Raw genomic sequence first — 25,470 nt, forward strand, 5'->3', positions numbered from 1 at the left:
TAATTTAGGTCGTCAATCAATGGCCACAGCCACACTGTTTTGAATGTGATTCTATATAAATCCTTGCCTTGGGGTTAGCAAGGGCGGATCCAGGATTTTGGAAAGGGTGAGCGAAGTAAATAAAGTTCGCTGAGCGGATCGCCAGGCGAAAAAATGTTGGGACCTTTTTTGGGCTAAAAAACACAAGATAAGTGTAAAATGCACTTTTTAAACGGTTTCTGTCTTTGAGCATGCATATTTTATAGTTGCTGTAAAGTGTTAGGGTTAGACATTTTTGATGCCGTTTTCTCCCCATTAATTGTCTTTTATAAAAGGTCATAAAAGTGATTGGATGGGTCCAAAGCTATGTACTAATATATTTGATGTGGGGCTTAAATGGACATGGACAATTCACGTTTGTTGTATGTTTAGTGAGTATAAGCTCAGTCACAGATTTCTTGTTGTAAACAAGATATACGCCGGGCTATTCGATGAAATTTACAATACGACCGACATGAGTTAAGAAACAAACAGACAATTTTTATCCAAGTGTGGTTGTAATGTTTCAGCCAACAAGGGAAATGAGGGGTTCCACTGAAATCAACCAAAGGCTACGAATGAATTTGAAATGACAACGAATTTATGAATGACGGTCGACAAATGCAGACATAAATGTCACACTCAGCAAGGCAGGTTGCAGCCGGGCCTTGAAAAGGCTTCAATATATCAGTTCGGCGAAACAGACATTCCGGTCTGATATGGGATTTACATGCAAATCCCCGTCCCCAAACAAATTACGCCCGTTTATTATTCACCATGTTCATTTGATGCTAAATAATTCTGATGGAAATTTTTGTTTCTAATAAAAAAAAAAAAGTGGACAAGATTGTTGTTTTCAATCCAGATACGACCAGAATTTTTGTTTAAGGCTAAAATCAAGATCAGAATTTTTTCTCATAAACATCTCAGACTACCCCCTTAAATCAAATGCTCCGTATCTTAGCAGGGCCGTAACTAGGGTTCGAATTCAGGGGAGGCAGGGGTTTAGGGGCCGCCCCTAAAAGATTTTTTTTCTCTCAATCAAATAGCTATACATGACCCGTTTTCCTTCGATTTCCTTACTTTAAGAAACATCAGTGTTGCTTGAACCTGGAAGCATTTTTTATGCAAAAACAAGCTGAGATTGTTGTTCAGGGTTAGCCAAGGCTCCGTCTTGAAGACCGTACTTTAACCTATAATTGTCAACATTAAATACATTGTGACCGCGGATTTTTTCTCAATATGGCTAAAAATCACCCGTTTTCCTTCGATTTCCTTACTAGGATATATGTCATATATCAGTATTGCTGGATCCTGGAAGAAATTTTTATGCAAACAATTATTATATGTTTTTTAAGAAATTTTTGTTAGAAATCAAACTGGTAACTTCAAAATACATGTAAAGCAAGTTCATAGAACGCAAGATAATTTTTTTTATCGAGGACCTTTGAATTTCAATATTGTTGAAAGCTGACCAGACATGTATATAACTACAACCAGGGACTTTCTATAATTAGTATAGAAATTCCCTGCTACAACAATTGGGAGTGTTTTTATAACTACTAAGGCATTGACCATAATGTTCTCTTACGATCGGAAGACGTTAAAAACGTGACCCAACAGCTGATTCAGTCGGTAATGAATTTCCGATATCATAAAAGATTCACAATACATTATATATAAGGGAACTTCCTCTGCTTAATTGAGCCCCTAAATAAATGTGAATAGTTAAGTTTTATTCAAAATTATCGAAAGCAAAGTTTCAACCATATCGTAGCCACACGAAAAAAATAATAAAAAAATACTGAAACGGTCCATTTTCGATAAAAAAAAAAATCCGGAAAATGACAGATATCACGTATTATGATAACACTGTTAAAACTGTAATCTTGTATTGCTTACAACATTAATTCAAGTTCTTCGTGTACATATTGTCAATTTTTCATTTTATTACTTCAAAAAAAAAGCTTACTGACTGGGGATCATTATTCAGCTAAGCTATAAATAGGCTGGAGCGTGTCAGTCAGGGGCTAAACATGTTTTCGTAGGTAAATAATATTGCTGTGAAACTTTTTTGTTCATGAGAGTGTAATAGAGTATTACTTTCTGTTTCGTGGAATTGTGAAATAGAAGTCAGTACGTTCTTGTTCAATCCTTTGTCGCTTTGAAGGTCTCTTGCTTGTCACCATCAGCATAAGCAATTTGTTACTGTAATTTGAATTTCAAAATGACTGAGTGACGTTTTTTCGACGCACTGGTTTTAAAACTCAACCGTAGCGAATCACATTACTTTGACATAACCAATATTATATTACAGTAACTTTGACCTAACCAATATTATATTACAGTAACTTTGACATAACCAATATTATATTACAGTAAATACGAGCGAAAAATATCTTTATAAGTAAAGAAGTGTGTCATAAAAACTAAATGCACGGGAAATGGCAAAGTTCACGAAGTCTAGTCTGATTAATCATTTTACAAAAATTGAAAAGTCCAAGCAAAGGATTCCGCCCCCTCTGGATCCGCCACTGGTTAGTGGAAAATTTTGACTCTTTACAAAATTGAAGATTTGTATAAAAAAAACTTGATGGAAACAACTTCGAAATAAGAAAACAAATCTTGTTCCTCGATCTTCCTCAGGTTTGAAGTTGATTTATTTTTCAAGTGAGAAGCACACTTCCCCCTTATTCACAACATCACATAATTTATAAAGGGTCTTGGTTGGGATTTCAAAATAGACTGGTAAACCAGTTTAAGCCAACAAAGAAAATGGGCATTAAAACAATAAAGAATAAATAACTGTTGGGTGCAAAATCTTGTATAATGAATATTTGTGTAAAATAAAGAATAACGTAAAAAAAATACTCGGGTAACGAAAATAAACCAGAGGCGGATTTAGAGGGGGCAGGCCCCCCCTTTTTTGGAAAACATTGGTTGCTTATATAGGGAATCATTGAAGCGTGACTAAAGTGGGCCCCCTCTTAAACAGTCAGTGGGCCCCCACTTATGAACATTTCTAGATCCGCCACTGTAAACGACTAACACTGAGATATATAAACTATAACAATGTGTTGCTAGTCGTAATCTCTGATTAAAAGAATAACGGTTTTTTTTTTTACATAAAACTTAAAGTATCCTGATGGGATACATTTTATAGTGCAAGACCATTTGTTTTATAAAGCAAATTTATCGTGACATTCTCTGAGATGACACTTACAAGAGGGGCGTAAAAGGGGGGTACCTGCACGGAAGAACGCGAAATAAAATTGCCATTTTACGATGAACGAACAATTAAAAATGTCTTCCACGTTGATCTCTTTACCGATTTCATGAAACACGGCAAATTACGAACCATTTCACGACTGCACGTGAAATAAAAATGGCAAAACACGTTGCACGAAAATAACCCTTTAAACCAATCGTTCCAAGTGGTGAAGTTGAAATCGTACCTTCGATTGTTTCACTGACAACTCTGTTTCACAGATGACGACGGATATGTCCTAATCGGAACTACAATTCCATGCTCCTTTCCTCCTTATGTAACCTTCCGAATAAGACTTATCACTGGGTACGTACTTACATGAGTAACACGACGAGTGCAACATGTGAAGCAGGATCAGCTAAACCATTCCGGTGTACATGAGAACACCCTGGGTTTTGGTGGGATTCGTGTTACTCAGTTTTGAGATTTCTAGTTGTGTATTGTATACTGCTTTTGTCTCTCTTTTTTTTGCCATGGTGTTTTCTGCTTGTTTTTCGACTTATATATATGACCTTGCATGTCCTTTTGGTATCTTACGGCTCTCTTCGACATGCTAATTTAAGTCTGTTGCATGTCAAGAACCTTGTCATGGATGTCTTTAGTTGTATATATTTTACATGCAACATTTCTAGACTCGGTCGGATTTATGGCCAAAAACATATTGTCTTCAAACCTGTCTTTTGTTGAAGACTTCATAAGTCTATTTAGTTTTTTGTATCGTTCGGTTGCTGTCTCAACGACAAATCTCCTTGTATTTACAACTGGAAAATACAAGGACTACATGTATTTAGAAATTTTGTTAAGCTCGAATTCCATAGTTATAACATTCTCGAACGCCTTCAAATTCAATCCCAAATTCAAACGGTAACGACAGCGGAATTGATTCAGCACAATCTCTGCTTTAATTATGCATGGTGACCCTTGACAGATTATATGTGACATAAAGATGCTAGTGATCAAAATATAAGAGCGCAGCAATAAAGTATCGCCCATGTTACTTATTATGATTGAATCTTATGGATACATAAGTATGGCAAGCCGTTTTACTTTTGATTCGAATTTCAAGATATCTCCAATAATATATAAGATATCTTATATAATGTATAAGATATTTCCTTTAATATATAAGATATCTCATATATTATATAAGATATCTCATATATTATATAAGATATCTTTAATGTTATATGAGATATCTTTAATGTTATATAAGATATCTCATAAAGTTTATATGATATCTTATATACTTTATAAGATATCTTCTAAACTTTATAAGATATCTTTTAAACTTTATAAGATATCTTATAAAGTATATGGGATATCTTATAAACAATTTTTATATAAGATATCTTATATAATTTATAAGATATCTTATATAATTTATAAGATATCTTATATAGTTTATAAGATATCTTATATAGTTTATAATATATCTTATATAGTTTATAAGACATCTCATATAGTTTATAAGATATCTTATATAGTTTATGAGATATCTTATAAAGACAATTATATAAGATATCTGATAAACTATATAAGATATCTGATAAACTATAAGATATCTTATAAACTATATAAGATATATTATAAAATTGAGGAGATATCTTATAAAATTTAGAAGATATCTTATAAACTAAATAAGATATCTCCTATAATATATAAGATATCTTATATAATTTCCTTTTTATGAGATATCTTGAAGTAAGAATAAATAGCAAAACGGCTTGCCATATATAAGCCTTGAAAATCTGATCAAAGCCAAGTCTATAGGTTGTTGCTAAACGGCGAAAACGGAAAACGGAAAAAGAAAGAACTAGCATATTTTCTTTTTGGTTATTTTATCTACATAGGCCTATGTTGTCTTTTTTTCTAGTATAATATATGTTTACAAAGAAAGATAAATAGACGAATGCATTTAAAATAAAATATTTTAAAGCATAAAGTATTGAAATAATTAGCAAGAGATGATGAGACTATGTTTTTGGTTTTTTTTTTGTTGTTTTTTTTTTTGTTTGATATTTGATAATGTCATGCGTACATCGTTCATGCAATTCAATATAGTCTGTTCGACTGTTCTTATTTAAAAAAAAAGTAGGATAAATGTCAATAAGATAGTAACTCAACAACAACAAACAAATCTACATACGGCCTAAAAAGATGGACATTTGCCTCGATTCTATAGATTAGTTGTGAAGTGATCAAATTTTGGAAAAATGATTTTAATCGTTTTTTCTTTGTTTCTTAAAAAATGTTCAATTGCCTTGAATCAGAATGATTAATGTGGTGTATCTTGTTGCGTTGTTCTGCATTGGTGATTTTCGTTTTATCTTTTATTGTATAATACCAATGGAAATAAAACATACAAGAAACATATTGGGACAATGGTGTATGGACAACCGGTAAGGAAACGCGGGAAGAAGAATAAAAATTTGAATAAACTTTATTTTAATGTAAAAATTGAGAAAATCACTCACTATACAAAGCCTTTCTTGCTCGAATACAATATTTACGGTTTTAACGTTGAAAACGCAATATACACTCCTGAAATTTCAAATCAATAATAACAAATTGATGTGTAAAAGAGGCGGAAAATTAGAATCCTACATGGATATACGATTTGCGCAGTGCTCAGATCTAGTCAGTTGTAGTCATGTCCTAGAGTTTTCATACTCAAATTTCCACACTGCTTTAAATAGCATGCCGCTTAGTTCTTCTCTGAAAATTCAATCCCTCAGGTTATTCAATACCTCTGAAGTAGCCATGAATTTTATTTCATAAGATTACAATTGAAAATCGTGTCACTCGTTCAGTATGGGGTTTTACTAAAGTTGAAAAACTTAAAAGATAGGTGAAAAATACTAAAGGGACATTCAAACTCATAAGTCGAAAATAAACTGACAACGCCTTTATTAAAAAAAGACAAAAAGGACAGAAAGACTAAAAGACAAACAATACTTAGTATACACAAAACACAATATAAAAACTAAAGGCTGGTCAACACGAATCCCACCAAAATTGGGGGGCGATCTCAGTGGCTCCGGAAAGATAAACAGATCCAGCTTCACATGTGACGCCTGTCAACATAGACATGGATTTATATTCATTCACACTAGAGGAAATTTGAAATTTACTTTTATTTATATTGGTAGTTTTTAAAGTTTTGGATGCTATGTCAAGACACCTGAAAACCCATTCTTCTCTGTTCTTTTTTTTACGGAAATAATACTTTAATTTACACTACGAATCTAAACGTTTGGATGTTTCTACTGGCCAAACACTCGGTAATATTCAAGATATCACTGATATCATTTACTTAAAACACCGGACCACGAACAGTTCCTTGAGATTCCACAGAAGCAACGTCCTGTTGGACCTGTTTGATGTTGTCCAATTTACCACGACTCTTTGCTTGCGGGAGTTGCTTGCGGAAGCATAAGAATGAATAAATCCAACATTGAGTTTTATCTGGTTTCCTGTAACTGTTTAATTTCAGTTTATATGGGGCTTTTTCAAAACATAACATTAATATGTCTGTAACGTGTCCTTATCGATGTTTTGACGCAATCATTAATGACGCCACATAATTGCAACTGGGATATTTAGGAAGAACATTAATGATATTATAATAATCTATCTGATTACGCATTATGTTGGATCATACTTTATCATATGATCATCTTTCAGGTAATGCATGCTTAAGATAACTAGCGCAAATACACAAATATCTGCTCAGGTATTACGCCGGTATTGATGACTGGTGTTTATGCCAATTATCTTGAAAGTCGTATTTAAAAGATTGCTAAAACCTTTCAAACAAAAATGATTAACAAGAGACTTTTTTAAGTAATGATTGCCCTTAAATGTCGACTTTTTTAATCATCTCTTATATTTTGGGTTAAAAAGTAAAGATAGAGTGATTTTTGTCATGGTTTATTCAAGTCTATAATGTTGGAGAGTTCCCATTGTTTAGATGCACACAGACCTAGATGAAATGTCAACATATTTGTTGTGTGATTTTGTTAATTCAGTTGTTATTGATTTTCGTAGTTCTTTCCATTTCCCCCCTTATATTCCGTCCATAGAAATATTTCTTTCCGTTTTCCTTTCCGTTCCGTTTTCCGTTTCCGCCGTTTAGCAACACCCAAGTCTATCATAGCAGACAGACAATATTCACTTTACAATCATTTGATTAACCATATAAAGAATCTCACGAATTGATTTAATTGAAAATGAGGTCAAGGCCAGGCGAACCTTAAAAAACAGATGAGTTATGTCTGAGGAAAATGTAAACCTTGTCATGATTCTAAAAAAAAATTTAGTGAAACAAATACAATTTCAGTAGGCAAAAGACAGTAACTCAGCCATTGTTCAGTGTCTTGTAAAGCAGTACAAACGAATATATGTCTAAAGAATCAAAACTGTAATACAGTGCTCAGAAGCACAGGTTCCGCACAGCAAAATTAAAACGTTCTCTTCAAACCATTCACCAAGCGTTTGCACAATAAAAAAAAAAGCAGAACATTTTAAATCAAAAAGTGGCATCATTTCAATAAATAAAAAAAAGGGTGCACATGCTGAAATGTTTCGCTTTCTTCACTAATCATTAATATTATGCTGATAGTCCTAAATATAAAGCTTTACTACAACTATCACATAAACTTAACATGATGCAAGAAAATGAGTTCAAGGTCATATAAACCAAACAAGTACACGTACACCTTACAATTATTTAATACACTAAATATAGTTGACCTATTGCTTATAGTTTCTAAGAAACAGACTTAACCAAGAAAACTAAATATTGAACAATGAACCATGAAAATGAGGTCAAGGTCAGATAAACCATGCCAGGCAGACATGTACAGCTTACAATCTTTCCATACAACAAATATAGTTGACCTATTACTTATAGTTTAGAAAAACAGACCAAAACACAAAAAAATAACACTAAGCAATGAACCTTGAAAATGGGGTCAAATTAATCATGCAAGACTAACATGTACATGTACATCATAAAATATTTCAATACAACAAATGTAGTTAACCTATTGCATATAGTATTAGAAAAAAAGACCAAAACTTTAACTTTGACCACTGAACCATGAAAATGAGGTCAAGGTCAGACGACACCTGCCAGTTTGACATGTACACCTTACAGTCCTTCCATACACCAAATATACTAGACCTATTGCTTATGTTATCTGAGATATGGACTTGGAGAGGAATTTGTATAAGTGACTTGTCACTTGTTTTCCAATCCATTGTATTGTATTTATGTTCGCATTTATTTATCTGTTTCTGAATAAAATATTGTTTACACTAAAGTAGGGACAATTTTATGTTAAGGTGGTCTTGAAATCTCTTGACAGCTTCCAAAATGCTTTTTTTTAACCTTTTTCAGCTGAACCTGATCATATCGTTGACCTCATTGGCAGATCCAGGAGGGGGGTTTCGGGGGTTGGAACCTCCTCTTCTTTTGGGGGCCGATCTATGCATTTGAATCGGAGCATATAGTTGGAATCCTCCCCTTTTTAAAATGGCACACACACGAAATATAGTTATCCTTTTACTGGTTTGATACCACAGTTATTTCGTAGTGCATTTTCTTTAGACAATAATTGAAAATTAAAAATAACCACCTGCACTTTCTGAATAATATTTTTAGTGTGTTGTACATGTACTACTTTTGGGACAAATTATATCAAAATTATCAGCTCTAACTCAAAGTAACAGGGCCGTAACTATATGGAGGCAAATGAGGCAAATGCCTCATGTTGGAAATTTGAAAAAAAAAAAAAAAAATTGAAACAAAAACTTGTCTTCATATCAAATTGTTTTCACGGCGAGTGTCTTGCAAGAAGCAAGTTCTCCTCACTCTCTGATGTCGCCCCTGCATGTTTTTCGTGATCTATGTTTCTAATTTACTTTTAGTTTTCAGTGTTGATGGTCTATTGTTTGTAGTTATGTGTCTTATCTGTACCCGGGTTTGTCTTTTGTTCATTTATTGTCCTACTTTATGACTATAGTCTAAGTGTTGATTTTCTTTTGTAAATCTAGTAATTTTGTTTAAAACTTGAGTTTTCTTATACTGAAGGACCTTTTGTCTAATTGAAAAAAACTACATTCAATTGTAAGAATATTTGAAATTAGATCTACGATGACGGGTGAACGGTTGTGTGGTTTTTGGCAATGTTGCATGTCCACCGATGTCCAGACATTGTGCGAGAAAATATTTTAAGAAGATACGATGCTACTGGACACAGAAAAATTGTTCGTTTCTTCATGGAGAATTGAATTTAATATTAGAGAATACAAAACTCGATCTCTTTTTTGTAGATAAAACTAGATAGCTGACATGGGTTAAATTAAAGTGAGACCACCAATCTCGCGGTATCAAATCATTTGAAAAAAAACAACAATGTATTGCCATATATGACCTTTTACATTGAAGCGCTTGCAATTAAAGTCGTGTTCAGACCCTTTAATACAAAATAAAGGAATAGGGAGTAAACGTTCACGGGACTTAATCGCACACAAAGTCAATACATAGAAAAAATACAAATTATCTATGATCAGGGTTTTTATCCCTGTTCTTCATCTTGATAGTCGCTGGCCTGAGGGTCTTCAGCAATGAAAGAATCATTAATACCATAAAACAAAGTCAAGATGGTCCCTAATGTCGACTTAAGCGGTACTTAAAGTATAATACTGCACTGTCACTATATCTAAATTCAGTCATAAAAAAATTTCTCCAAAGTCTAAACACAATACAAGACAAGAACAGACAGATCTGGTATTAAAATGATTATGAGAATTACGATTTTTGCTTTATCCTACATATCGGTCTTTTGATGTTGTCCCTTAAACCTAAAAGTTTTTATTTACAATGAATCTATATATTTTGCTTTGAGACCAGATATTGTCGAAAAAATAGCTAAAAATTAATTGCGTTTCAGAGTAAGAAAGAGTCCGGGAAACGGTCAGATTGCACGATTTTGCGTCATTTTGTTCAGAGCTTCTGGGGGCCTTGAGCGGCCTCCAGACCCTTCGCCACGCTTCGCTTGGCGAATATATTTTGCCTCACTTTTAAAGAAGCTAGTAACGGCCCTGAAGTAGGGACAATTTTATGTCAAGGTGGTCTTGAAATCTCTTGACAGCTTCCAAAATGCTTTTTTTTAACCTTTTTCAGCTGAACCTGATCATATCGTTGACCTCAGTGGCAGATCCAGGAGGGAGGTTCCGGGGGTTGGAACCTCCCCTTTTTTTTGGGCCGATCAATGCATTTGAATCGGAGCATATAGTTGGACCCCCCCCCCTTTTTAAAATGGCACACACACGAAATAGTTATCCTTTTACTGGTTTGAGACCACAGTTATTTCGTAGTGCATTTTCTTTAGACAATAAATGAAAATTAAAAAATAACCACCTGCACTTTCTGAATAATATTTTTAGTGTGTTGTACTACTGTTGGGACAAATTATATCAAAATTATCAGCTCCAACTCAAAGTAGAGACAATTTTATGTTAAGGTGGTCTTGAAATCTCTTGACAGCTTCACAAATGCTTATTTTTAACCTTTTTCAGCTGAACCTGATCATATCGTTGGCCTCAGTGGCAGATCCAGGAGGGGGGTTCCGGGGGTTGGAACCTCCCCTTTTTTTGGGCCGATCAATGCATTTGAATCGGAGCATATAGTTGGAACCCCCCCCCCCCCTTTTTAAAATGGCACACACACGAAATATAGTTATCCTTTTACTGGTTCGAGACCAGTTATTTCGTAGTGCATTTTCTTTAGACAATAAATGAAAATTAAAAATAACCACCTGCACTTTCTGAATAATATTTTTAGTGTGTTGTACTACTTTTGGGACAAATTATATCAAAACTATCAGCTCTAACTCAAAGTAGGGACAATTTTATGTTAAGGTGGTCTTGAAATCTCTTGACAGCTTCCAAAATGCTTATTTTTAACCTTTTTCAGCTGAACCTGATCATATCATTGACCTCAGTGGCAGATCCAGGAGGGGTTCCGGGTTTATTTTTCAACCAGTCTCAGAACCATGAAATGAGGTCAAAGACATTGACATATGACAGACAGAAACTTCACAACATAAGGTTACTGCATACAAGATATGAAGCATCCCGGTCTTCTAACTGCTGAAATATATTTACACTGCTACCAGACAGTAATACCGGTGTCACAGGTGAGACTCAAAAAAGCTTAACCATGTATTAAAGTAGTAGAGGCAGACCATCCTGAGAGTTTGTTAAATATGAGACTAAATGTTCCTAAATGAAGTCTTTGATAACAGCAACCATACCTGTCTGTATCTTGACATTGCACAATGTCAAGTTTTTCTTCAACTGTTTATAAATTAGTCTTGGATGCATGATTTTTTATAAGTTAGGACTGGTTTGAACTAGCTGTCAGTAACTGAGAGTACTCTAAGATCTGTACTTAGTATCTTTTTATTGTTTATACTCTAAGATCTGTACTTAGTATCTTTTTGTCGAGCCTTCGACTTTAGTCGAAAAAGCGAGACTAAGCGATCCTACATTCCGTCGTCGTCGGCGGCGTCAACAAATATTCACTCTGTGGTTAAAGTTTTTGAAATTTTAATAACTTTCTTAAACTATACTGGATTTCTACCAAACTTTGACAGAAGCTTGTTTATGATCATAAGATAGTATCCAGAAGTAAATTTTGTAAAAATAAAATTCCATTTTTTCCGTATTTTACTATAAATGGACTTAGTTTTTTCTGCGGGGAAACAAAACATTCACTCTGTGGTTAAAGTTTTTAGAATTTTAATAACTTTCTCAAACTATCCTGGGTTTGTACCAAACTTGGACAGAAGCTTGTTTATGATCATAAGATAATATCCAGAAGTAAATTTTGTAAAAATAAAATTCCATTTTTTCCGTATTTTACTTATAAATGGACTTAGTTTTTTTTGCGGGGAAACATTACATTCACTCTGTGGTTAAAGTTTTTAGAATTTTAATAACTTTCTTTAACTATCCTGGGTTTGTACCAAACTTGGACAGAAGCTTGTTTATGATCATAAGATAGTATCCAGAAGAAAATTTTGTAAAAATAAAATTCAATTTTTTCCGTATTTTACTTATAAATGGACTTAGTTTTTTCTGCAGGGAACCATTACATTCACTCTGTGGTTAAAAGTTTTTAAAATTTAAATAACTTTCTTAAACTATCCTGGGTTTGTACCAAACTTGGAAATAACCTTATTTATGATCATAAGATTGTATCCAGAAGTAAAGTTTGTAAAAAGATTACTCTGTTTTTTTCTGTAATTTACTTTCAAATGGACTTAGATTTTCTTACAATCATAAAATAGTAACAAGAGGAATATTTTTATTGATTTTTTTCCTCATTGTTGTTGAGCCTGTGATTTACAGCAAAAATAGGCGAGACACTGGGTTCCGCGGAACCCTTACAAATTTTTATTGTTTACATGTACAAGTACTTGGTCACATCCACTTTGTGTTTTTGTTAAATGTATCCATCTAATTTGTTTTTCTTTCATTTTATGTACATTAATTAGGAAGCTATTTTTCTTGTTTGAATTTTTTACATTTGTCATTTAGGGGGCCTTCTATAGCAGACTATGAAGTATGGGCTTGGTCATTGTTGAAGCCTGTATGGTGACCGATAGTTGTTATTTTCTGTGCCATTTGGTCCCTTGTGAAGAGTTGACTCATTGACAATCATTCAATATCTTATTTTTTATATTGAGAAGCTTTTTTTCTTTTTGATTGAAGGTTTTTTTTTTGGCTGTCTTACATCTTTTTTGGAGGGATAAAGGGAATGTTATTGATGGTTCACAAACAATAACCAGATGCTCTGCAGGGCACAGCTTTATATGACCACAGAGGTCAAACTCTGAAAAGTTGGGGCAAGTACAAACACAAAATTCAAGCTTGATACAGGCTACAGCTTTGAATTTGGATTGTAATTAAATAGTTGACACAGCAAAGGTTTCTGACACAGAATGAATGTGGTCTATTGAACTTAAATTTTTTTTTTTTACCTATTATGGTCCAATATCCAAAATTTGCGGTCTTATAAAAAACCCACTAAAAATAAGTAATCAGAAAGTGGAAGTTAATTTATTATGGTTGATACAACAGAGTATTTACAATACTGATCATTTTCAAAATATGGCAATGAATTACAAATAATAATGAAAGTAGAAACTTTATAAATTGTTTACTGTGAATTTAAAAAAATCATTGAGACAAATGAGATAAATGAAATGTTGGCAGTAGATTAATCATGTTTTGTTTAGAATTCATAAAAATAAACCTGACATGCAAAATAGTCTATTCTTATTATTATCACTTTGTAATAAAACAATTATCACAATAGGTCAATAGACTAAATTGCACACTTAAATTGATTCAACAAGGTAACATTTTATTCAAGTAACTGTAGCATGTAGCAACAAACACCATATGTGAGTTTACAACATTTCCCATTTTTTTAATATATGTTTTAGTTAGTTACAATAAAACCATATAAAAACTTCCTTACAATTCCCAATTTGGAAAATATTTTTTTAATAGTTAGCCTGAACAGAAAAACAAAATATTTCTTGCACTATTTTGTTTTTTAAATGAAAAGACTTCTATACTTAGCCCTGCTGATTTTTTATCAGTACAATTTTCTAGACCAAAGTTTTTAAATTATTCTTCTAGAACTGGATTTTCTTCTCTAAAGGATACTATCACAGTTAAGTATCTAACTAGGTCCAATTATTGATAAGTTAAATGAGAATCTGTACAAAAATTGCATAAATAATAGCACTCTTGCAAAATTTCATCCAATATACAGATATTCAGATTTCTCAAAAACATAAACACATTAGTCTTTCTATACTGTATTCAAGTACGACAGTGTCAGCTTTTATAAAACAAAAGAGTATTTAAACTTGACAATAAATATATACCATAAAATCTAACAGTATATAAAAACAAAGGTTTATATCACCCTGGTACCTAACAACACTATAACATTAAAACATATACACATAGGAAACATTTAAAACAATTTAAAACTCTTCAAACTCGCCAAAAATAACCTCTTACACATTTTATAACTTTTTTTGTATACAATTAATCATGTTTTGTATACAATCAAATCTTATGAAAGTCTTCACAATTAAAAAATTTCCAATTTCTAAAAATTGTATCAACCTTCTAACATATGCTGCCATTCTGAAGATGCACGATGTAACTTAACAATGTTTTTGATTATTTAATTTTAAATATGCTGTGAAACTTTATATTAACCTAACAATTTCTTATAAAGCATTTTGAACTATTAACTTTCTTTATTTCATAACAGTGCGAGTCCCTATGATTTTTCTGTTTTTACTTTAAATAAACAGATGAATTGCAGTCAAAAAATATTTTCTTACACAAATCTTTTCAAGCTGTAAGACAGAAAAAGTAGACTTGTCAAAATCATGAAGCTAACCAGTTTTTTTTTTAAAGAAAACACCAACCTGCTTTACAAAAATAATATCCTACATACACTGTAGAAAATACTGCAAGTACAATCAAACTGCTTTCAATAAAGAAATATCCAACCTGGGATTTATAATAAATCAATTTAACTATAGGTTTCATTGAACAAAAAATTCACCATTTTCATTTGAATAATGCTAGATAAATTATCTAAAAGAGTGAACAATTTGGTCAGTGAAAAATTTATAACAGTAAAAATTAGCCGAGGATTTCATTCAATTTCATCAATTTCTGAGTCTCCGGAGAGAGGGTTAGGTTCTCCTGTCACACTACAGCGGTGTAAAATAGCTTTCTCGTAAGCCCGCTGCACAGCCTTTCTCACATTAGGTTTTCTGTTTTCTAATAACTTAGCTTTGTCTAAGCCAGAGTCTACACCTAAAGGTTCTAACTTGTTTCTTGGAAGCCACTGCCTAAAATAATTAAAAAAAACATCAATGACAAAACAAATCACTACCAAAATAATTCAAATCCAAAGGTTGTTTTAGTGATTTAATACTGTAATAACATAATTTCATTCCTTGTAATGTTATTCAACTTTAAATTCGGCAAGAATTTTCTTAAATTAGTTAACAGATCTGAGGAAAAACTTTAAGTAAAGAAATAAAATTGAATATTATACTTTCTTATTCCTCAATATAAATATTTACCAATTATATTATAATATAGAGACAGGAGTAAACATACAAAACACTGTTTTTTTAATAAATTGCAACAGCAGCTAATTTGGGATGACCAAATATATATTTGCAGTGATATCATAAACATATACTGTAGTGCATGCTATTTTTATAATTAGCAGTGTAATCATATACATATACAATGTACCATCATGTGTGTGTTAAGTTATCATATATACACTTGTGTTTTCGGTTATCTTATAACATCATGTGTGTTTTGTAGACTGTTGCAGATATATTAAATAAATGTTATGCTGACAGACTGACAGTGTACAGTTACTCCATATATTGTGTGTTATGTATACATTGTCATCTACCATTGTGTGTGTTATTTTATTTCTACATTGTCAAATACCATCATGTGTGTTATGTTATATACACATTGTCATATACAAGTGTGTGTTATGTTATCTATACATTATCATAAACCAGTGTGTGCTGTGTGATGTTTACATTGCCATATACCATGTGTATAATGTTATCTATATGTTATCATATACCAGAGTGTTATGTTATCTATGTGTTGTCATATCTCATTGTATGTTATGTTTTCATAAACCATAACATACAGAGTTATATAGTAACCTATCATGTACGTTTTGTATCGTGTTATTGCAGTGTTATAGTAACCTACCATGCATGTTTTGTATCATGTGTTATGCAGTGTTATAGTAACCTACCATGTACGTTTTGTATCATGTGTTATGCAGTGTTATAGTAACCTACCATGTACGTTTTGTATCATGTGTTATGCAGTGTTATAGTAACCTACCATGTACGTTTTGTATCAAAGAAGAGTATGAGGTAGACATGTTCATCATACTTTCTCTGGAGAAGTAGAACATCCTCTGGTGGGACAGGAATAGGAACTCCATTATGGAAATAACCAGTCTTAGGCATTTTAGGATTTATTATCTGTAAATTAAACATGTAAAATATTACAGCAAAGTTACAGCAACCCTACAACACATAACCTGACAAGGCCAAAGAAACATATAAATTGTCCTCACATTAGACAGGTGTGCAATCTTCGGTGAAGTATCTGGATCTGGGTTAAAACTAGGAGTTGACTGGACAATTAAATTAACCACTTTTCCCCATCAGCCTCCAAACATCACAATACTTGATTTGTCAAATTGAGCTATAAAATATTGAAAATAACTTACAAGAGCAGGGTACCAAGGGTAGCCTCTACATTTAGCCCAAACCAAATCAAGAGGCTCCAATGGTATCAGTTCTTCTGAATCACAGCTTGTACTTCTTCTAGCCCTTCCTGAAGAGAAAAATAAGAATTCAGAAGATGGAAATAGTTTTACTGACGTCTAAAATCAAACAACAAAACCGTCAACACTTCAGATTAAATTATAATGGTATCTTTTAAAGATAGATACTTCCAATTATTGTCATCAACGGAATGAAGAACAAAGTAAAATGATAATGACATTCTTCTGGTACTTCCAAGACAACTTGCTGCATCACACTTGAAATAATAGCATAGCTAACCAGCTCTCACCTGAAGTATACGAGTACAATTACTACTTAAGCACTGAAATGGAACAGTACTGGTTTAATACAATTTCTGAAAAGACAAGTGAAAACCTTTTAACAACTATCAAGAAGAAAACATAATCTTAAAGGTTAAATAAAATTTACATTTTGCCTAACTATTAGACAAAAGTCCTTTTTTCGTTATACAGTTCTGATGGTCTGTATGCAAGAAAAAAGTAATTTCCAGGGAGAAAACTTCTGAAACAACTGACAGCCACTACAAAGACACAAAACATTCTAAGATTACTGGAGTTAAAGGTTTATCACAATTATTAGCAAGTCATGCAATAAATATTGTTACTGTATAAACATTAACCATGCAACATCATGCTGTTATATAAGTCATGCAATTTCTAACTGCATTGGAAACATTTAAATGAATAATGGGATATTTCTATTCATATTTAAACAACAGAAATCAATGAAATCAAACAGGTTGCAGTAATTAACATGCCTTATCAGCAAGTATTTCTAAATTTGACAGACTATACAAATTTCCATCTTGTTAATGCTAGAAGATGGGCAATTTCTATTTTCAAACCATGAACATTTGCATTACATGTTTGAGTTTTGAAGTTCTGTTGCAAGTTGATATACTGCAAATTCAGAAATTATTGTTTACAATTAATCATTGTCAAAGTGAGATCATTCTAAAAGATTTCAGGAAATCCTGCATACAAATTGGTCATTCAGAATTTAAAACAGAACTTTTGATTAATGTGATAAAAAGTCTCTCACAAATGTCACAATAATGAAGAGTAGCAAGAATTTCTTTTCTACAATACATTGATGAAATGAGTGCTAGTAATGATATGTGCATTTGATGACCTTTCTTTTCAATAAATGATGACAACAATTTGTCAGAATTCAAGGACTTCCTATTTATAAATTCTATAAAAACATCAACAAGAAAAAGGTAAGCTTCACTGTACAAAGCTTTCCAAATAATCTGTATTTTTGTATTCAACTTTAAAAACTATCTTTCTCTCTCTCTTAAAAATAAATAATTAGTACAGAATATTTTAATACTTTGATCAACAAAGTTCAATTAAAAAGTTTAAAACCCACAACAAACAAAACACAAGCTAACAACCTGAGTAAAAGCATGCCAAAGTATTTCTATACCTATCTCATTTCTGTCATCACGGAGACATTCCAACATTTCTGTAACGCTGTTGATTTTATGTCTCAATACATTGGTTGATTCACAGTGCTTCATTTCTGTTTCTGGTGCAGATTTATTTCTTTTTTGCTGGACCATAGGTATGACAGAAGAAATTTTTGCCACATGACTTTGATTTATTCTAACAAAAGGTTCAGATGAATTCACAACTTTTTTAATTTTATTGTTTTTCAGACACAAGTTCTTATCATCCGAAAGAAAAATTTCCGCATATTCTGCTTCACAAGCAAGCTTAACATGCTGGCTGGTTCTATTTGTGCATGCAGGGAAAGTTAAACATTCATGCAAGCTAGATTCACCAACTGCCTTTGAAGCTGAGGTTATAATGGTTGCTACAATTAGTACCACACAAGGAGAAATACATTCAACAATTTTAATCACTGCTTTTATCAAATGAAACAAATTAATTCAAACATTATAAAAAGAAAATCAACAAAGATAAATAAAAATATTTCTCCCTGAATTTATATTATAAAATATACATTTGCAAAGCAGTGATTTCCCAGTTACAAAGAAAACATCCAAGTTTGGGTGCTCTGATTTTAATATTCATACAAATATTTTTTAATATAAAAAAAAACAGCACCAAATAAGCCATTTTATAATAAATGACACAAAATGTATTGCACAAAAGTCAAGAGCACTAACGAGGAGATTTTCTTATTGAAGGATCAGCCAGCTTGCTCATAGAAAATATCACTTTTCTTAAAATTTCTATCAAACATTTTTGCTGGCATAAATTTCGGATTATTTGATATCTTCTGGTAACAGCTGTCTATCACTAGCTTGGGAAAGCACTGCAAGGAGAAAATGAAACAAGGTGCTGGTTATCAATATACATAGTCATTGTGTTAGCAATCATATACACATATGGTTTCTATACTAATTCAAAAACTAAAAAGGACATATAAATAACCATAATGATTTGTAAAATCAATTTCTAGCAAAAGATGAAAATAAAGTCATAATTATCCGAAATTCTTTAAAAAAAAAACCCTCCGAATTTGAACTAGAATTAAAATTGACATCAAATAAATTTGGTATTTTGTTTGACATGAAAACCAAAATAGGTTATCAGTAAAATTTACAAACTACTTGAATTAACTTATAACCTATTTTACTATGGTACTTTGAACTAAAACAAAATCCTTTACTCAATTTTGAAGAAACAAGTTGTATTTCCATTTGAAAAAAAAAATGTTTAAACTTTACTCTGACAGAATCATTGAGGTTATATTATAACTCATTCAGTATATTATGACACACATGATAGTATGTTACTAAACTCATGCAACATATTGTAAGTGTAAATTTTATATATGTATACACAATCATTTCACATTTAATCAGCCAAGTTTAAACCAGTATTAGACACATACATATATATTATATATATAATCAACAAAAAACCTTTATTAGTTATTTTAATCAATTTATCTGTATAATTTCAGTTTTTAAATATGAGTATGAAAATATTTAAAAAAATATATAAACCAGTTGCACACTTACTAGTGTATACAATATATAATTGTCCTAGTTGTCAAATAACGTATGTACAACGTTCATCAAAATTTTAAATACTTTAACCAATTTAGAGCAACATCAAAAGCAAAACATGCAATAAAATTAACAAATCAAGTTAAATAAATGTTAAATACAAGCAATTGGCCTTTTTTTCTTCAAGTGTAGACTTTTCTTCAAATACATGTAATTTAAAAAAAAACAATTCATCTTGTAATGATCTATACAATGTACCAAGAGTGCACACACTGAAAGGTCTTGCCTGCTTTACTGACCATAATTGATTAAATGTTAAAAGCCTTAAAGAAGTCTCAACTACAAGTATCACATAAACTTTACATTATCAATAATCCATGAAAATTATTCCAAGGTAAGAAAACCCTATCCATACAGACCATGTACACCTTACAAATGTTACATACACTGAAAAACAAACCCAAACAAAAACTTAGCATTGACATATGAAACAGGAAAATGAGGTCAAAGTCATATTAACCTACTGGACAGACAGGTATATACACCTACCAATAGTTATATACACCACATATAGTTAACCTACTACATAGAGCATCTGAGAAGTGGATCTATTCACTGATTCATAAAATGAGGTGAAGGTCAGTCAACCCTGTCTAACAGACATGAAGAGCTTGCAAGGAACCTATATATATATATACCAAATATAGTTATCTTATTACATATATTAAGTGAGAAATTCAAATCACAATTGAAAAAGATACACTTTTTAAGCAGTTGCTGATCTATAAAAATGAGGTCAGGGACAATTGATAGCTGAAAAACAAAAACTTTGTAACATAAGACATCTGTGTACAAAGAATGAAGCACCACAGTCCACTTCCGTCTGAAATATAAAGCTTTATACAAAAAGTTTATGCCTCTGTCAGATTGTAATTTCTATGTCTCACATAATTCTGGCATAAAAAAATCACAGTATTGCATGATATATTTAGAAAATAAATGTCTACTCAGGAAAAGCTGGTTAAACTAAAAAACCCATGCAAAGCGATCTACAAACAGATTATGATGTCTTTATTTTAATGTGTGAATAGCACAAGCAATGAAATAACTTAAACTGTGTTGATTAAATCTCCTCTCATTTATTACACTTATGACTTTAGACTGACTTACAGTTATGGTACCCTTATAATTTACCTATTAAAGGATGAACACCTATATCTTCAATAAACATGATGAATACATGACATGAACTGATAATGATGATAGCATGTACGCTTTTCACCAAGAATCACACCAAGAAAACTCTTCTATCCAAAAAATGTCTTACCATATCTAGCTGAGCTTGGAGAATTAGATCCGTCACTTTCTGTGCCACCATCCTCAGACAACTTTGGTAAGCCATTTGAATTTTGATCTATCCACGTATAAACAAAAATAAAGCAGCCATCAAGCATCAATCAGGCAACAATTAAATTTTAATGATTCTTCAACTTCTCCCAAGCACTTCATATATAAATGAACATGATTAACATTTAATTCAGGTATATTATTAAATTTATAATAAACTTAAATTTTGTTTGTTAAAGCACTATGAATATCATTTTTTTTAAAACTAAAAAAATCTACTGTGAATTGCAGTTCTATGAATAAAATGTGTGCAAAAACCTATAAAATACGTCAGAATTTTGGATAAATAAGATACGGCAATGTAAACTTCAATCTTTTTCACTGAGGATTTGTTCTAATCCTTGATTAAACTTGATTCAAGACCAATAATTGGCCTCAGAAAATGATCACAGCTAGCAATGTCATTCCCATGTTTTAATTTTCATAAAAGGAAGAGATTTAAAGAAATGGAAAATTTATTATGTCAAGCGATAGCCATTTACCACTTACTGAAATAATTTGAATCCCAAATCATAATTATTTTATAATGTATCTGACCTCAGACATATGTGTTTTGGTTCGCATTGAAATGGTTGAGAAAAAAAATCACAACATAGGTCAGTAATAACACAATTTTTTTTCTCTTTTTTCATTTTGCTGATCATGCGGATTTAAAAAAAAAAAACCAACAAAAAAACTCATATGTAATGGTAATGCTAATATTAAACATTCAGAAACTGTCAATATTGTACAGTATTTAGTTTTAAATTAAACATATGAATATGAGAAAAAAATTACAGCTAGACAACAAATTTACCAAAAGACTCCATCTGTGTTTTAAAACATAAAATAATATTTTGAAAAGAGAACATATTTACAACTGGGTCAATGGGAAGCGCATAGAGGAACTTATGAAGTTGAAGGTTCATTAGATATATACAAAAAGCAAGCAAAAATTAAGTGTTCAAAAAAGCTAGCCAAACAAAATAAATAGCTTGGTGCATTATTTAAAGCAAAATGCCCACTGTACAAAAAGTGCTTCCAAGTACAAAACTTAGTACATGTATGCAGATATAAACACTGGTTCTAGGATATAAATAGTACAAAACTCAAAAACTGTAATTCAAAACATTGTACCAAACATTTCTTGGAGTGTGTGCAGGATAGTTTTAAGTGTGAATGAAAATCACAGAAAAATAGCATTGTACAACTATCAAATTGCAAGTGAATACTATTTATTAAGATTAAAAAATAAATACAATAACTCAGTGCAAAAGCTACCTGTTACAGTAAGAAATAAATAATTCTTAAATTCAGCTTTTATTTGTGTAAACTAAAATTCAAGTCGGTTGTCTTTGAAAATGTCACTTCCAGTCAATAAAAACTTACTTTACACTTGTACGGTGTATATTTCACCCATAAATGTTCCAATTCAAATATTTGATACAATTTTTCTACAGTTTAGTTGAAATGTTGTTTTCCTAAATCTAGTTACCATCAGTAATGACAGCAAAGCCTGGAGTCTTACCTGATCTACTATTGCTACTGGATGAACCACTTGAACTTTCCGATAATGAATCATCACTAGAACTTATCACAGATGAGCTTTCAGATTCTGATGAACTTCTTAAATTATCAGGTCCTCGATATCTCATAAAACTGTCTTTTTTTGTTAAATCAGGAGGCTCGGCAAATTGAGATATAGGTTCAACCATAGAACTAGTCCTTTTAGGTGGAGATGGTCGTAAATCTCGATCAGGAGATGCTATAGCACTAGCAGATCTCTTTCTGGCTGCAGGACTGCCTGGACCTCTAAGCCTCGGAGACGTTATATTCATTGGTTCTAGTACAGGTGGTTGAGGGGATTCCGTTGACTCTGTAGGTACTTTTTTGGATTTCGGTGGCCTGCCTGGCTTCTTTGTTGTAGGAGTACTGATAGGTGGTGTATTAGGTGTGGTTACTGGACTAGAACACCGTGAATTGTTTTTTGAATTAAAACCTTTTTTGCTGAATAGCACCTTAGTTCGTCTATTTACACCTGCGGGTGTAGTTAATGATGAGCCACTTTCCTCAGTTTTTGATGATGAAGTTGATGATTCAGTTGTACGGGAACTATCAGACGATCGTCTTTTTTCTAAAATATATACAATCCAAGGTAAAAAAAAGTGTATAATAAAATGGTGTTATAATTAATACTTATTATATTTGAACCTTTTTTTCATTTTGCAAGGCCTGAAAATTTGTTTATTTTTTTTGGGGGGGGGGGGGCCATATTTCAGCATTGGAAAAAGGGATGATTTACCTGTTAAGTTTTGTACTCATTGGAATAATAGCAAAATCTATTAAACTTGCCTGTTTTGTTACAAAATATTTTGGAACTTTTAAACCATAAACTAAATTGTTAATAATTCTCAATCAGGTTGAAGAACCCTTTCTTTTGCTTTCTGTTTCAGATTAAAATTTATACCACAGTAGTACTCTTATGATCAATTTTATACAATTCAAGTTTTTAGCAATTCTTTTTTAAGTATTTTTTTTTGACAGCTGTGTTGAAATATTTAACAGTTGTTTTGAAAACTATCGTAAGGAGTATGTCACTTTATATATGATAACCTGAGATGATATGCACATTCCTGCTTTACCTAAATGTCCTGGTAAAGGGTGTTCAGATTCAGATTCACTTCTACTATGACTAGCTCTTCTTCCACGGCCCCTACCCCTCCCTCTACCTCTGCCTCTTCCTGGAGTCCCTCGACCTGATGGAGTCTTCTCTGGTTTACACCCTGAAGATGATCTAATGTTACGAGGTTGAGGTTGTGGAGTAGCTGGCTGACTATCATCTTCAGCAGAATCATCATCTGTACCTGAGAAATAAAATGTTAAGATGAAAAACATTGATAAGAAATGAATGTCCTGTCTTACTTGTTTTCCTTTAAAGTCATATGAATTGAGTGACCGGTGAAAAATAATGTTTATCCAATTCTTGAACCAATACTTGTATATATCATAAACTGAGTCTTCCGTGCACAATGTTATCTTTTTTTACGCATCCATATCGTTTAATTGTTTAAAAATATTTCACTCGGTCTGTTATGATGTGAAAATATGGCAGCTAATTAATTGTTGTGTTTTGAAGCCGTACTTTACCAATTGTTACCTTTATTGTAAACAATCAACAAAGAAGCATGGATATTGAGCATGTTTATAGCATGAACAATAAGATACTAGATTATTTCAGTGACATTTCGCTGCATATTGCAATCACTGAATTTTTACGAGAAAGGTCACGCTAAGTTCGCTGAATACTGAAAACATGTCTGCGAATTGTTTACTTGGAAGCAAACAATAAAAAATAAGTACAATTCTCCTAAAATTTGACAAATCATAGAATTTTCTTGAGAAGAAAGAACACGTACATAAGTTTCAGGGTTTCCTCTGGGTCAATTATTTTTTTCGCTACCTCTTTCGCCAAAACAATATATTCTTCGCCACTTTATTATTGTTTTTGCCAAGTAACATAAATATATTTTTCGTTTAAAATTTTCGTTTTTTTCTAACCCCGGCCCCCATCCCCTAAATAAGATAAGTTTGCCCTTTTGTTTTCTATGATTATTCTCTCAAACTTATCTTAAATGTATAAACACTAAACATTTCCTTTTATAAAGATTTTTTTTTTAACTTAAAAGGGGGAAAATTCATTATATTTTGTTTGAACAACTTTTCTAAAAGAGGGGACCACCTACTTTTAATAATAAAGAAGATATACATCTCTGAATATGACAAAATTCTTGGACATGTTTTGACCATATAACACCAGAAAGATTAATAGTGCTTTGGGAAAATATCTTCATGACAGTTTTCTTTTTTAGACTATCGTTAATGAAAAAATTGAGACGTAAAACAATGCTTGAAAAACGTCGTGTAACTCCACATGACAACTTAAACGTACCCTTTCAAATCAATTATCTAAAGTCAAAGGATAAAGTTTATATCAGAGATTTTGTTTTTGCTTTTGAACATTTTTCGTCTTAACAACAGTTTTCTTCTCTGGACTATCATTAAAAGAAGGAGAGGACACGTCAAAAGTTTGCTTTGAACAAGGCATCGCAAAGTGGTTAGTAAATCCTTTATGTGACATACGCCATTTAACCATTTCAATTAGTTAAAAAATACAATCAACACCTTTATTAATTAGTCCTTTGTTGTCGATAGCTATAAAATACAAACGGCTGATTATTGATTTTCTCATATTTCTTTCGCCAATGACGAACTTTAATCGCCACAATTACTACTTTTTCACAAATTGGGAAAAATGGCAACCGACAGCAGAAACCCCGAAAAGT

At 32.0% G+C, this 25,470-nt stretch overlaps 1 protein-coding gene across 6 annotated transcripts in view; it reads right to left on the reverse strand.

The window, feature by feature from the left end:
- Positions 1-13,398: 13,398 nt before the first annotated feature.
- The window catches only part of LOC143051309 (peregrin-like), a 31,540-nt gene continuing 19,468 nt past the window's right edge, over positions 13,399-25,470 (reverse strand). Inside the window, exons 11-17 of one of the 6 annotated variants that reach the window (XM_076224256.1) lie at positions 23,770-23,991; positions 22,656-23,261; positions 21,069-21,155; positions 18,187-18,576; positions 16,680-16,786; positions 16,286-16,428; positions 13,399-15,246 (exon numbers count right to left, since the gene is read on the reverse strand). In XM_076224256.1, coding sequence (XP_076080371.1) covers positions 15,048-15,246; positions 16,286-16,428; positions 16,680-16,786; positions 18,187-18,576; positions 21,069-21,155; positions 22,656-23,261; positions 23,770-23,991 — 1,754 coding nt within the window. In that variant the 3' untranslated portion in view covers positions 13,399-15,047. Of the gene's footprint in view, positions 15,247-16,285; positions 16,429-16,679; positions 16,787-17,026; positions 17,093-18,186; positions 19,042-21,068; positions 21,156-22,655; positions 23,262-23,769; positions 23,992-25,470 lie in introns of those variants that run through there. The other 5 variants (XM_076224263.1, XM_076224265.1, XM_076224268.1 and 2 more) reach the window with 5 other exon arrangements.

This window comes from Mytilus galloprovincialis, chromosome 1 (assembly GCF_965363235.1).
Source record: "Mytilus galloprovincialis chromosome 1, xbMytGall1.hap1.1, whole genome shotgun sequence".
NCBI classification, from domain to species: domain Eukaryota; kingdom Metazoa; phylum Mollusca; class Bivalvia; order Mytilida; family Mytilidae; genus Mytilus; species Mytilus galloprovincialis.